The sequence below is a fragment of the Gallinula chloropus genome, assembly GCF_964237585.1.
Source record: "Gallinula chloropus genome assembly, chromosome: 23".
Taxonomy (NCBI): Eukaryota; Metazoa; Chordata; class Aves; order Gruiformes; family Rallidae; genus Gallinula; species Gallinula chloropus.
In genome coordinates this window covers 7915887-7930570 of record NC_140108.1, presented here as the reverse complement: position 1 = coordinate 7930570, position 14684 = coordinate 7915887, and the positions used below count along the sequence as shown (strand labels likewise).

General features: G+C 49.2%; 2 protein-coding genes across 2 annotated transcripts in view; one reads left to right on the top strand and one right to left on the bottom strand.

Moving 5' to 3' along the window:
* Window positions 1–2392, top strand: part of ACAP3 (ArfGAP with coiled-coil, ankyrin repeat and PH domains 3) — a gene marked incomplete at its 5' end in the record, with an annotated part of 88821 nt that extends 86429 nt beyond the window's left edge. The window contains one exon of the mRNA XM_084274658.1: window positions 2181–2392. Coding sequence (XP_084130784.1) covers window positions 2181–2287 — 107 coding nt within the window. The 3' untranslated portion in view covers window positions 2288–2392. The remainder of the gene's footprint in view (window positions 1–2180) is intronic.
* A 2406-nt stretch (window positions 2393–4798) lies between these two features.
* Window positions 4799–14676, bottom strand: SCNN1D (sodium channel epithelial 1 subunit delta; the record flags this gene model as incomplete). Its single annotated transcript, XM_084274671.1, has 12 exons — window positions 4799–5212; window positions 5474–5549; window positions 5880–5935; window positions 6693–6750; window positions 7389–7467; window positions 8174–8291; window positions 8865–8963; window positions 10026–10189; window positions 10595–10698; window positions 11563–11756; window positions 13282–13534; window positions 14357–14676. 12 exons carry the CDS (start codon window positions 14674–14676, stop codon window positions 4799–4801), a joined length of 1935 nt encoding a protein of 644 aa, XP_084130797.1.
* Window positions 14677–14684: the final 8 nt, after the last annotated feature.

The window sequence follows — 14684 nt, the reverse complement described above, 5'->3', positions numbered from 1 at the left end:
CTCACCTGACCTCCTGAGGATAAATGCACTGAAGGCTGAAATGCAGTTACAGAAAGCCAGGTCCCCAAAAGACCATCACTCTCCTCCAGTTAACGAGGATTAAACGCTTAAACATCTCCCAAAATCTGGGCTTAATACTTTGCTACAGCAGTTGGATTCTTGTAATTGGAGTTAAATCTGAGTGTTGCCAGAATGAGTGTTCTGTCAGCATGTGGCAGGATTAGTGACCTCTCTGCACAAGGATGTAGTGATTTCACCAACGTGATGGGGCTACTGGCAGGAGACAGAGGCAAGGGAATAAGCTGTAGTAAAGCTGTGTGATTTCTGCATCGTGTGTAGGGCTGGGGGGTTTCTTCTCCCAGGCAGGGAGTATGTTTTATTTGGGGAAGGTGTGAGGAGTCGGGGGGGGAGCAGGTGGAAATGCCAGGAAGCTGGGGTGATGCACAGGGAGGATGGAAGGCAGCAGTGGGTCATGGGGGGTCTGTCTCTGCTGGGAGGGGAGGGTGGTCTAGCAGGCTGCAGGGCAGGAGTCACTGTAGCCACATCAGGATGTATCTGCACGCACAGGACACTGGCAGGGGGAATGGGCTGAGTCCCACCAGGTAAGGGGGGCTCAAGTGATTAGGTGCAGAAGCCAGCAGGTAGGTCAAGTTGGGTTTGTGGCAGGTACAAACCCTCCTGTCTCCTGAGCATTGCTGTGCCTGAAAATCAACAGGTCCTGATTAAAGCCTTTGCTACCCACATGTGGATAATGCCAAAGACTCTTGTTCTCCAGACATTCTGGGCTGGACACTTCCTGTACTGAAAAGAGATGTTTCTCACCCCCTGCTGTGCTCACCCATGAGCTGGGGTGGAAGAGGACACTGTCCCCAGAGGGACCTGTCCTTAGAGCTTGCAGCACAGGAGCAGCTGGAGGAATGCCTCCCGGGGAATGCCTGCAGGGCAGGGGATGCTGCAAGGCTTCTGGGTCTGCTCCCAGCCAGCTGGATGCAGACCATTCTCTCCAGGTGAGATTCTGAGGCATTTTGGAGTCAGACTGGATCTTGTTGTCAGTTTGGCTTCGTGGAACCAAGTTTTGTTCCTTCCCTCAGCACTGTGCTGATGGTGACACATGATGTGCCTTGGAGCTGTGCAGGACCTTCCCTCCCCATGACTGTCCAGGACATGTCTGCTGTCAAACAAAGGGCCCGGGAGCTCTGTAGAAAGACCAAAGGTGGCTGCACCCGTGTAGGTGAATACCTGGGATCTTTCCCTTATCTTTTCCCCTGTGGCTACTTGGGTTCAGCACCAGGTAAAAATGAGCTCAGCAGCCCAGTCCGTGGCAAGAGTTGCCCTAGAACATCAAGCAGCAAACGTACAGGTAGAGGTATTGTTAATGGGATGCGGGTGCCTAATTACCTCTGGAGTTGCAGCATGAATCTGAAACCATTCCTGCATCAGGGGAGATGGTACCACAGAACCAGTGCCAGGACACCTGAACCCTCTGCCTCCTCCTGTGCTTTGAACAAGGCCTTGAGTCAGCTGCTGTGGAGGACTGTGACTCTGATAGTGCCCATCAGCAGCCCTTCCACAGGGGGTTGTTTTGTGCTGAAATCTGGACTGATGTTGCAGCTGCCACAACAAGCTCTGCAAAGTTTGGCTGCCAGAAGAGAAGCCAGATGATTAGTAGCTTACCTCACCTCTGCTCCTGGTTGAACAGCCTCCAGCAAACCTCCAGCCTATGACCCTGACTGCGTGGAGCTCATGTGACATGACCAAAGGCCTCGGTGTTTCAGAGCACTCAGCTTCCAGAACAGCTCTCTCTTCAAGTCTTAAAAGTCTCTCTACTGTCTCTTGGGCCTTGGAAAAAAGTGCCAATAATATTAAAAGGGAGGAATTATCCCAGATCTGATTGTGAAGTGAGAGTCCTGAGAGCATGTTTGTGTTCTCAAGCTCATGAATGATCCTGTTGTTACTAAGAAAGAATGGAAAGCCAATCCCAAGCCCTCTGAGGCAGTGCAAGGCTAAAGAGCTGGGCTCTGTGGTGTGTCACATGCAGAGCTGGCTCTTACATCCAGATGAAAGTCCTGAGTTCCAAGTGAAAACAGCCTGATGCCCCATCATCTCCATGGGTGGGAAGTATCAAAGCAAAGCAGAGCAAAGATAGTGGGACTAACGCCTCTTCCTGTGTGTTTTTGCAGGAGATGCTACCTACCTGGACATCTTCCGGGACATCTCTCACATGGCTTCCAACAACCCTGAGAAACTCAAAAGGAGGAGCCTACATTTCAGCCACTCGGGCCGATAGCTCCCTCCCTCCCTCTGCCCAGACCTTCTCCTGGGAGCTCAAGCCCTGACCTACCTGAGCTCTGGCAGCGCAGATGGGCAGGAACGCCTGAGCTGGCCCAACAGCCCGGCCGAGCTCAGCTGCTGGAGGAAGATGCTCTCTGCTCAGACACACTTTTACCACAAACCTGTGTCCTCCCTGATGTCTGCTTTTGTGCCCTGGCTGGGAATGGGGGTGTGTTCAGATGCTGGCTTCAGGTGAGCTAAGCTGATCCTCCCGTCCCCACTGCCCTTTCTGCATGGCTGTTTCTGGGAAGCCCTGGTCTGGGTGTACACACACCCCAGTGTTTGTACCGCTGCACCAGTGCCACCCCTAGAGCAAAGTACAGGTAAGTGGTCCTGACCAATGCTGGGAGGAGACCCCAAATCCGAGGCCAAGGGGGTGTTGCAGACTTTGGGCTGTGCTGCTCTGGGGCAGCGTCACAGGAGCACAATGCTCAGCTCGTTAGCAGGCAGCACAGGGACTTGCCGTGCTCTGGGGTAGTACCAGTTCCCCATGGCTGCCACAGGACACAATTCCCTGTGGCACAAAGCCCTCCAGACACTGACCTCCCACCCTCACAAGGGAGAAAGGCTTTGCAGGATGCAGAACCGGACTGCCACCGAGACACAGGGGTCCCAGTCCTGCCCAGCCCACTGCAAAGCCATTGGCTGGACACTCCACGTTGCTGCATAACAATTAAATACCTCTTCTGCTGAGCACTTTGGGCTCCCCTGGACCAGGGAATACAACACCCATCCCATGGAAACTTTACAAGCAGGAGAGAACCCAGGTGTTTCCCTTGGGGCGCTCCTGCTCGCTGTGCATCTCACTGTTTGGGGAATTGTACTCCCCTGCAAGGCTTGGCTTTCAGTATTAGTTTTGTCATTTTTATTATTGTATGCCACAGTTCCCCAAAATAATACCAGGTTATGTGTGGCCTATACAGGTATAGGCACCATGACATAACAAAGAGCATTGTCAGAACGATGTAGATAAACTATGACACGCTGAAAGGTAATATATCTTATGGCAGAGGAAATGTATTTGTTTGAAAAGGTGGGAGTGGAAAAAAACCCTCTCATGTGCAAATGGTATCTGTGGACTGAGAATAAAGCCAGGAGTGTTCTGTTTTAAATTTGCACACATTTTCCTCCTTCTTTCTGACCCTAGGTCTTTAAAGCTGGTGAAACACTTGAGTAGGAGCAGGTTTAAAGTATGAAATCTGGCTGGGAGGGAAGCTTAATGAACTTGACTCCAAAGAGACCTGTGATTCTAACTCTCTGGGTAGCCCTCCTGTTTTTACCCGATTATGACACGGCCCTGCCAACAGATTCACTTTCAAAAGTGTCTTGGTTCGTGGCTTCCAACGATGTCAGCAGCAAAGTGAAGGCTACAAGGATCCCACGTCTGGAACCAAAACTCTTTCCATGGTTTGGCCCCAGGTGAGAAAGATCAGGATGTTTGGGAAAAGACTTTTCCAGAGCCAACCCCTAGAAATAACAATGAGGTGGTAACAAACCCAGTCACTGGCTGAAGGCAAAACAAAGTCAAACTAAACCCCCAGTCACAGTCTCTATTCAGGGAGTTTTATTATTTAAAAAAGTTGCAAAACAAAGCTGGCTGATGTCTTGTTAACTCTTGTTTTCTACAGAAAGTCATAAACAAGATTATAAGAGTAAAATGCTCCTGTGCAAACATCATCATCAAAAATAAATGTGGGATTTTATGTACACATAAGTTACTGTCAAATATTAACATAAAGTATGTACCTATAACGGGCTGCAGCAAAAACGCAGCAGTGTTTTGGTCTAAAGAAATCAGGTGCCTCGCCTGGGACACGACAAAGTTGTGAACCCCGTTCCTTCCCTTCCCTCTGCCATGGTGAGACCCGTTTGAAATAATCTGGGTAAAGTCTAAAAGCAGCAGCAGCATCAGGTGCACTGTCCTCGAAACGCAGCAGGAACAGGGTGAGGATGGAGAGGTGTCTGAGGAGCAAAGCTGTCCTCAGAGGCACCTCCTGTGACTCTGTGCTCCATCATCAAGACAACGCTGACCGACACGAGCACGCACTCCTCAGCCTCCCCTGGAAACCCTTCCACTCGTGGCCAGGCTGGCTTTCCTCTTGAGGATGCTTATGAAATGTAGATGGGCCTGTCTGAAGCCACAGGCTGGTTTCCTCACCAGGGTGTAAAAGTTGGAAGCTATGAACGGAGTTTTAGGAGGACTTGACAGCTGTCCCAGAGAGCAGGGGTGCAGTTCTCCCCTCCCCAGACACTCCTTCAGCACAAAGGGACGTTGTGTGATGCCTGAATCCGGGACACAGGGGTAGTTTAATGATGAACTTGTAGTCACTGGGGGAGGATTGCCGAGCTCGGCAGTGTGGTTTAGGTGCCCCCAGATAGTGGATCCAGAACAGCTCAGTTTGTGACCTGCCTGACAGCACCTGAGCTTTTTGGGACTTGCCCCTTCTCCACACACACAAACACAGCCTCAGCTGTCTGCTTCCCCCTCTGAAGAGCTGTCCTTCATGTATCTAAATCCATTAAGCACCACGTCTGGGCAAGGCTCTTGTGTTCCCACCTTGCTGGAGAGCGGGTGAAGATGCAGGTCACTGTTGTTGGCCATGGAAATAGTCACTCCAGAAGGGTGAGTATGAGCAGAATCATCACCTTTCCCAGCTTCTTCTTGCACAACTCGGTAGTTTTCTAGGGTCAGGCTCACGCTGGGGATGGTAGGAGTGTGAGCTACAGTCAGCGTCTTCTTAGACCTGAAACTCTGGTAGCAGAAGAGGAGAGACAAGACCAGTGTGTCTATAAGCAGCTCGAACATCTCAACTACGGACAGGACCGAGGATCCAAACCAGAGACTCCACTGGCTTCCCATGCTGGACAGAAGCAGATTCTCCTGTGGAAAGAACCAAAGGGTTGTGTCTGTCACACAGGGCAGAGCTCTGGGGACACAGAACTACCACACACTGACTCAGCTACTTGCCGTTTGGGGAGTAATTTTGTGTGCCCATGTGAGATGTGAGATTTGCAAATCTCTTCCTTAGGAGGACCAATCCCATCCCATCCTGGGGGCTGAAAATAACCCCCCTCAACCGCACACAGCACACCCTAACTAATGACAGGTAACAAGGCTTTGAGCTGGGGTAGCACAACCTACTGAGAGTAAGGGAGACTCGTTCACAGACTGGTAGTTCAGTTGCTTGTAGTAGATCGTCACCTTGGCAATATCCTTCCTGTATTGGAGAGAGGGAGCAGTTAGCAATGGTGGGATCTCCTCGTGCCCTCCACGTGCTCCTGCTGGAGCTCTGGTCTGGATTTTACATGCTGATTGCTGGGCAAGAGGTTCCACCACTCTCTCCAGCTTTCTTCCTGAGGGTGTTTAACATGAGCTTGGAAAAGAGGTTACATAAAGTGACTCTTTTGTGAGAAAAGCTGGGAAGGCCACTGCTCCAGCCTGTGCACGTTTCTCTTGCCCTCCCTTTCCAGTCTAACACCTACGAATTCCACATGGGTGAAGAGTTCATCCATAGTTTTATCAGGAGCATGGGCTCTCAGTGACTCACCTGTTGCTGGTGGAGTTATATCCATTCTGGTGCCGCAGAGCTTGGCGGATCCAGTCCTGCAGCAGAGCATGTGTATGTTACTGGCTGTCCTGTCTTCTGAGCATTGGCATGTTTAACACTTTGTTAACACAGATTTCATAAGCAGTAAAATGGCTACTGGGAGTGGTAAAAAAGGATGTAATTGGTTGGTTTACGACATCCAGTGACAGCCCTCAGGCAGAGCTGCATTTGCCAGACCAGTGAGGAAATACACAGCGATATTCAGGTGTGCACAGTCTTCTGGTTCTTACCTTCTGCCCTTAACTGCAACCCCACTGAACAGTTTGCTCTGTTAAAGCTGGTGGTATTTACAGCTGTATTGTGGCCTGTTTGACACGAGGGACTACCTGGCCCTACAGCCTTTATGCCAGTTTAACACTAGGACATGGAAATGGCAAGAGATCTTCTCCTGCCTCGCAGAACTTCCACTTCCCCACAGCACCTCCCAGACACCGACAGGTGACTTGTTGTTACCCCACAACACCCACTGGAAGCAGAAGGTCATTGACCCCATTTTGCAGGGTCATTTTGGGAACTAAGGCAGTGGGGTGGATTGCTTGAGGCCACAGGGGGGTTTGGGTTGGAACGGGAACTGAGTGTCCCCCTCCAGCACCTTACCCAGGCATCTCCACTACAGGGTCAGTCCGCTGGGACCAGGTTTTGGATCAGTTTAGTTTATTTGCCTCTTCAATTGCTGCTGCCTGAGTCACTGTTTTCACCCTTAAGTTAAATGCAGCGTGCCCCCTAAGCACAGTGGTTTTCTGTGAGGACTACCTGAGACTTCGACGATGGCCATTTCGCTGTCCCAGCAGACACCTTGTACAGTGATTCCCTGGTAAGACAAAAATGGACATTTTGGTCACTGTGGCTCTTGGCATTTCCAAGTGAATACCTGGAGGAGTTTAACAATGCTAACTATTTGCCCAAAGTTCTTGAGACCATTAGGAAAAGCTTTGTAAGTCGGCTTAAAAAATAAAACCAGAGGTTGCCTGAGAACTGTTCAGGTCAGTGGGGAAACCAGAACGGTTTCAAAATCCTGACAACCTTCCTGTGATTCATTCAAAACAAAAATACTTGATGTTTTGCTTTAAAATGTCTTTTCATTCTGAATTTGACCTACAATAAAAAAAAAAACATCAACCAAGGAAGAGAAATGAAGGTGAGCCAAGGAAGATAGGTTGCAAAAATGGCATGAACAATTTGGTTTGGGCTTAATAAATCATTTCAGTGTGATTAGAAGAATTTCTGCTGTCATGCACACATAAAGTTCTAATATTCAATTTGCTTAATGCTGTCTTTTTCCTTTCTCAGCACTGGGGCTCAAACATCAAATTGAAATCTCTGGTTCAGAAAAAATACCCAAATTCAGTCATCCAGTTGGCCCATAAATTTTCCACTGTTCCCCACATTTCACTGGTGTGATTTTCCTCTGCAAGCTGGGATTTATTGTGCCCTGGTTTTGTGACTTACCGGCAAGGCTTGGGGCACTGGTCAAAACAATTTAGGTGATGATTTCTGAGCCTGTTGTAGAGCTGGTAGAAGCAGTGACCTGGTGAAAGAGATGGGAGGAACATACTGAGATGCTTCCTTGGGAAAAGGGAGACTACCAAACGGGAGGCTGCCAAACCCCCTGCCCTCAGCTGGCCTTCCCAGGCTCTCTCAGGTGGATGTGGCTGTGCCTGACTCACTCTGTAGGATGGTTCAGACAAGCTAATCACCCTCCAAGGATCCACTTAGCATAAAGCAACCAGGAAAACAAGAGAAGGTATTCAAAGCTTTGTCTTACACCAATACTGATACCATGAATGAGCTTGGCCCAGTGTGAATGTCCTTAACAAAGGGATGCTTGATAGCATCACGGGTTTTTATGCACTAATTTGATGTCCGTGCAAACACAGAGAAGGGTGACCATCATCTGGCTGGATTCAGTGATGTGAGGAAATGGGCTGGGTGGGAAATAAGCACAAAGTAGGAGGGTAATCTAAGGAGTCGTGTGACCAGTGGGTATTTTAGGAAGGTTGTCAAGCATTAAGGGTTGTCAAGCATTGGCACAGGCTGCCCAGTGAGGTGGGGGGGGGCCCATCCCTGGAGGGGTTTAAAAGGCCTGTGGATGGGGTCCTTAAGGACAGGATCTAGAGGTGGGCTGGGCAGGGTTAGGCTGGGGTTGGACTGATGATCTGAAGGGTCTCTTCCAACCCAGGGGACTCTGTGGTTCTAAGGTGCTCCTTGCTGACAAGGACACAGTCTCCTCTTACCCCAGGCAGGCTGCTTGTTGTAGTTACAGTATTCGGCGCCGGGAGGCAGCGGGTAGTAGTAGTAGCCACAGCCACACTGCCGAACCATTATGTGCTGGAAGCAGGAATGCAAACAAGCCTGGAAAAGAAAAGGAGGCAAAACCGACTGGGTAAGCCAGACATCTTCAGGTGTCCAAATTTTCAGGAGACAGCACACAGACTTTGTTACTGTTGTGAGGACATGATGCTCCAAAAGGTTTTCACCTTTATTCCTTGGCTTTACCTCTGGAAACAGCATTGAAAACAGGGAGACAGGATTTCCCCAGCTCCCTTTTGCCATTATGGCCAGTAACTGCTGTTAAACAAGCCAAGCACCTAGAGCCAGGAGCAATTACTTACACAAATAAATACCTGATGGCCCAAGAATGTCGCATTAGAACAGTCCAGCCTGGACTGGCTCACTGTCTAATCTCTCCTGTGTTACAAGAGGGAAGAGCCGCAGTGTCTGGGACTGAGTATCCCCCACTCAGCAAAACACATTCCAAGTTATAACACCTTGCTAGTGAGCTTCTTTCCAGAGGGGGTGGATCTCCCCGTTATCTCCAGCAATTAATCAGCTGATTTGTAAAAGCTCTCTGGAGTAAGGTATGACTTGTGTGCTATTCATCCACTCTGAATAAACTGGGGCCTCAGCCAGCTACTCTGACAATACCTGCAGGGTGTAGGAGTTGTTGTACAGGAGTTTAACGTTCACATCATTGCCATTAGTCGTGCATCTCCCATAATTGCCACCCAGGCGATTCACCTCATCCTGTGGACACAGAAAAGAGGCCTGAGTGATTAGGAGCTCTAATTGGACCCAGCCATCACCATCGAAACTTAACTGGATGGAGCATCCTATAAAGGTCAGGAAGGGTAGCCATGCATGTGAGCAGCTGAGCTACTCCTTGCCAATAAAACACCCCGAGTAACGAGCGAGGCAGGAGGGTGGCCAGCCACTGGCTCAGCTGACCAGCAGCAACTCCTCATGGCCAAATAGCTGCATCATTCCTGAGCACCTGCACTCACCCCAGTGTGCAGCCCCCTGTGCAGAGCTGGAACAAGACCACAGAATCACAGCGGTTGGAAGGGACCTCCAGAGCCCATGGGGTCCAACCCCCTGCCCAAGCAGGGTCCCTAGGACAGGGGACACAGGTCGGTGTCCAGAATCTCTCCAGAGAAGGAGACTCCACACCCCCTGGGCAGCCTGTCCCAGGACTCCCTCACCCTCACTGGGGAAAAGTTCTTCTGCATATTGGTGCAGAACTCCCTGTGCTCCAACTTGCAGACATTGCCCCTTGTCCTGTCCCCACAGACACTGAAAAGGGGCTGCCCATTTCCCCCTGCATCCCATACTTAAGATATTTATAAACATTAATTAGGTCCCCCCTTAGTCTTCTCCAGGCTGAACAGTCCCAGCTCACTCAGCCTTTCCTCACAGGGGAGATACTCCAGGCACTTACTCATCTTTGTAGCCTCCTCTGGACTCTCTCCAGGAGATCCCTGTCTTTTTTATACCAGGGAGCCCAGAACTGAACACAATACTCCAGGTATCCAAGAGGTGTGAAAGCCTCAGAGTTAAACAAATTAGACCCTGGTGTACTGAGGACCAAAAGGCCACTTGCATATCTGGAACAATTTGGTTTTATCCATAGGAACCTGAGCATGGTGAGGAGGAAAACAAAAAGGGGCTTGAATAAACCTACACACAGAGCCAGGAAGTGAGTGCAAGAGCCCCACAGGTCCGTTGTATGAGTCAGACACAGTGTTCAGCTCCTCACAGCCTTCTGCACGCAGGAGGAAAAGAACCAATGCTCTTGAGCAAGTGTCTAACCTGCTGAATGCCGATGGTGGTAGCAATGCCTGGTCTGATGTCGAAGCCCTCATGCTCCAGGAATGGTGTCTGATTGTGGTTGTGTATCATCACTTTCACACCAGCTACTGTGGACAAGAGTGGGATGTGATCCTTCTGCTCTGCCCTCAGGATAAGAGAAAGTCCTGTAAACCAAAGAAAAGGGAAGCATGTAACCGCTTCTTCTGGGCCAAACCAGGAGCACCACCACATCCTGAATGCTCAGCACTGATTGAATTGCCATCCTCAGCTCACACAAGAGCTGCTCTTTTTCCTTAGAGACCTGGTGAGTGGTCAGGTAGCAACCACCCCAGCAGGTCCAAAACTGCAACGCTGCTCTGCTTACAAACAAAAGAATATTCTGCTTGCTCTAAGTTAAAATACAGCTGATGTGGCTGTCATATAGCTGTGGATAATGAAGCAAGCAAATGAGGTACACAGTTTGTGCCACCAGACCAGCAGAGAGGTCCTGTATAAAAGACATACATTTAATCCATAGCCAAATTATGTTAACTCCAGCTCTTCTTCCCACCCTTTGCCAAATAACATACCGTAAGGAATTCCTGGTTTTGTAGCTGTCCAAAAAGGGTCTGTTCCCTTGCTGTTAAAAGTATAGCAGCTTCCAAAGACTGGGTGGTGAAAGTGATCATAGTCACTGAAATCAAGAGAGATTTTGATGGGTTTCAAAGATGACTGTAGCAACACCTTTACTTCTATATAGGACGTGTTGTCTGTGTGTGTACTTGCACAAGGGAGGGACTATGGGAAGGACTTGTTAACTCACTGGAGACAAGGAAAAACAAAACCCAGGTGCACAGGGATTCACTGCTCACCCATGGTTACAGCCAGAGCATCAAACACAGGAGTCAAATTCCGAGTTCTGACTCACTTCTCCTTCCACTAAGCAGACTAAATTTAATTTTCCCCTGCTTGTTCCAACAACCAGGCAGGTTGAAGTCCTGTGCTCTAATCAATAGGAGAAATAGCTTCTCTTTTTCCTTGTTTTCTTAACATTTATACCCCTCATTATGATCATGCTGCACCTCCCTGGCCAAATCAGCCTCCACATTCCACTGGTTTGTAAGAGTTCTTAAGAAGAGCTGTACAAACACGTGTACAAAGGCGATGACGCTCACCACTCAGTGCACACACAGGGATACTTCCCATGAAAGCATCAGAAAGACTGACTGTAGAAGAATCAATTGCCTCCAGGAAAGGTAAGACAGGACCTTAAGACAGGACCTTATCTCGTAAAACTTCAAGTACCCCCCTCCTCCTTGGTGCAAGTGCTTAGAAAAACACTTAACTTCCCTTTCTGCTTACTCCATGTCATAGATGAGTGTGTTCTGTTAACTCTATTGCAGTCATCAGCTGAAAACAAATCAGCCAGCAAATGGCTCGTGTGCCTGAGGCACACACAGCATGCTCTGTGTCAGTTGTGTTTGGAAGAGCTTCCAGCAGTGGAAACCACAGGCATGAGGGAAAAAAGAGCACAGTTCCATCTCAAGAAGTAGCATACCTGGGTCTGCAGGGCTCCCCGTCGTACTGACAGGAGTAGACCATATCTTCTATTTGCTCCTCATGGTCAGAGATGTTGATTATAACTGGTAACTGGGACATGATATTCATGTAGTGAAACCTGTACCATTCAAGGATTGCATCCATCCCAGAGGCATAGGTCTTGTAGAAGCAATTCCCACCCGTGGCATTGCACTGGAAGAAGACAAGAGAGGGAGCCATTCAGCACAGCCAGCATGTGACAGCCAAAGGGCAACCAGGGTCAGGGTACAGGCAACACTGGACATGGGGACAAGGGGAAACTCTCTTTTTCCAGACAGTGAAGTCTGTGATCATTATAATTCTCACAGAATCACAGAATGGCTGAGGTTGGAAGAGACCTCTGGACATCATCTTGTTATGTGCTAAGCACCTCCTCTCCTTGAAGCTGACATAGGCCTGTGACTTCACCTCAGGGGAATGAACACAGGGGAAAAGAGGCAGGAGAAGAGAGCAGGTGAGCAAACTCCAGCATCTTGGGAGAAGGAAGGACGGGGTTTGTGGGAATTCTCTACAACCCATGAATCATTAACTGAGTCCTGAGACGCTTTCTTTGCTCTTACTCAGGCCTTAGACAGCTGAACACCCACAGGTCCTGGTGAAAGTGTGCCTGGTGAAGGACTTTGGGACAGGGCAGGACAGTAACAACTGGGCAAAAATCACTGGCCTGCCAAGCCACATCAGTCTCTCTCACAGCACTGGCTCTCAGCTCTACGCTACCCCTGGTTTTGATATGAGGAATCTGAAGCATCTGCATTCTTCTCCAAAGCCACAGACACACATTCATCGTTTTCATCCTCTTGACTTGGTATTGTCCCCTTAAGTTTTAACTGCAGCGTGTCTGGGCCCCCCATACCACAGGATTTAGACACTGAGAGAATCCTCTCACGTTGTCTCTGTTATTTCCAGCCTCACCTGCTCAGTTTAGATGCTCTGTATACATTTTGAAAGGGGTGCAATGATTGCCACAGCCTGCTGCTACTATCCCCTGCTGAATCTGTCCCTACCAGAAGGACTTTACAGGTGGGTGGGCTGTGTGACACCACTGATGTGGCTGATGTTTCACTTCATGAGAATCCTGGCAATCAGACCAAACTGTCAGAGGCAGCGATGGGCCCTCCTGAAGCATCCTCTGTGCTGTCACTGCACAGCACTGAAATGATCTAGTTTTCCTCTTTTTTTGAATGTAACTTGTGAGATCTTTGTCAGGGCTCTGAGTGCACTGATAGGTCTTAATGGTCCTGAGCAGCCTCACCTGGGTCCTCTGCCCACACCCTCCTCCCAGGAGCTCATTTAAGCTCAGCTCAGAGGCTTCAGCTGTTCTTTGGGCTGTGCTGCAGGGATGTTGCTTTCCAGCTAGGCTGCTGCTGTTGTGCTCCTGTCTTACCACGGACTCCATCCATCCAGCAAGCTAAGTGACTGTGTGGTGCTCTGCTGCCAACCAGAGAAAAGCTACAACTCTTCATGGCCTGATCTTGAACCTGCTTTGCTGCCACTATGACCTGGACTCTTGGTTGGACCTGGCCACCATCCGTGAGCTTTCCCTGCTCACGTGCTCAGGTACTGAGGGGTGGGTCCCCATCTTGCCCTGCCAGCAGGCTCTCCCTGTCCCTTAGAGCACATCCCTCCCTTGCTGCTCCTGCTTGTAGCCAGGTTGCCATCTCAGAGCGCTCACACTTACCAGCCTGAAGCCCACAGTGGAGTGCCTCCTCCCTGACCTGTAAGTGCGGTCAAACGTTCTCAAGAGTGAGAAGTTTTGGCTCAGCTTGAAGCTTGATGTGCTGAGGTTGCCTACGCTGGACAGGTCTTTGATGTGGATGTCTTTCTCATTCATGTGGAATAAGCTGGCTGATGTTTTGATGCCATACAGAAAAGTGATGGATTCCTCTGCCATGCGATCCAGCTGAACCAAATGTTCACTGACTAGCTCAAACCTGCAAGAAAGGGGAATGTTAGTGAATAGCCATGTTTCTGTTAGACAAAAGCACTTTAATTTATGTATCTTAACTGTATCTATGGCAAGGCTATTCTCCTGGTCTCTGCAGACCCTAATACCTGTGTGAGAAAGGCCAGAAATTGTGATGCCTGTGCTTGGTGTGCCCAACTTCATGAGTTTAATTTGCTAGGAGCTCCAGTAGCTGAATATCCAGTTGCTTCATCTTCCACTCCAAACCTCAGAACTAGTAGCTGTGCAACCTCAGCTGCACAAACTGGCCTTTCTGTCAGCAAATTAGACAATTATTCTGAGGAAATGACATAATTCCTTTACTATGTAACTTGAAGCTTCTCGATAACTTGCCACTGCATGCATGAGCCCTGTTGGACAGAGTTCCACAGAAGTTTTACTGCTTCCTTAAAGCCATTCTGCATTATGAAAACCTGAGCAGCACCAGCTCTAGTGTGTGTCCTTCCAGAGACTGGTAGTTTAGTTAGCAACAAACAGATGTGGCAGTCACGTTCTTCAGGGAAAGACTTTTTATCAGAGCACAACATCAGTTTGCTTGAACCAAGTCACAAGGCAGAGTTCCCTCTATCCTGACTCAGTGCATGAAGTAAACTACTACATGCTTTTGCACAATTCCCAGCAAGATCTTATCTTAAAACCAGTTTGGAAGTAACAATAGTCCCTTTCCTCCTCTGTGAGGTCTCTGGCTACCTCCAGCCTCTTCCAGGCTGCAGCTGCAGGGTTGCTGACCCTTCCCAAACCCTCCTGACTGTAAAGCTGTGCCTATGGCCAAGGGCAAAGCACTGGTTACCTGTATGGGTCCAGGTTGCAGATAGTAATTGCTGGAAACATCTTGGGTTCTGAATGCATTGACATGGTCAGGACAACAGGGTAGGCCCAGTACTGGCTGAACATGAGTGCAAACTGCCAGTATAACATGCCAAAGCTGGCAAGCAAAAGCAGGGTCCAAAAAGCTGTTTTCATCCTGTTGCTGTCTGAGCACACGAGGCGAATGGTGCCGTGGATGGTAGTGTTCTTGCAGAAGAACTCAAACATGTCCTTGAAGGAATCATAGAACTCAATCAAGCCTTCTTTCTTCTCCTCTTCTTCTCTTGCCACTTCTTGCTCCATTCTTTAAG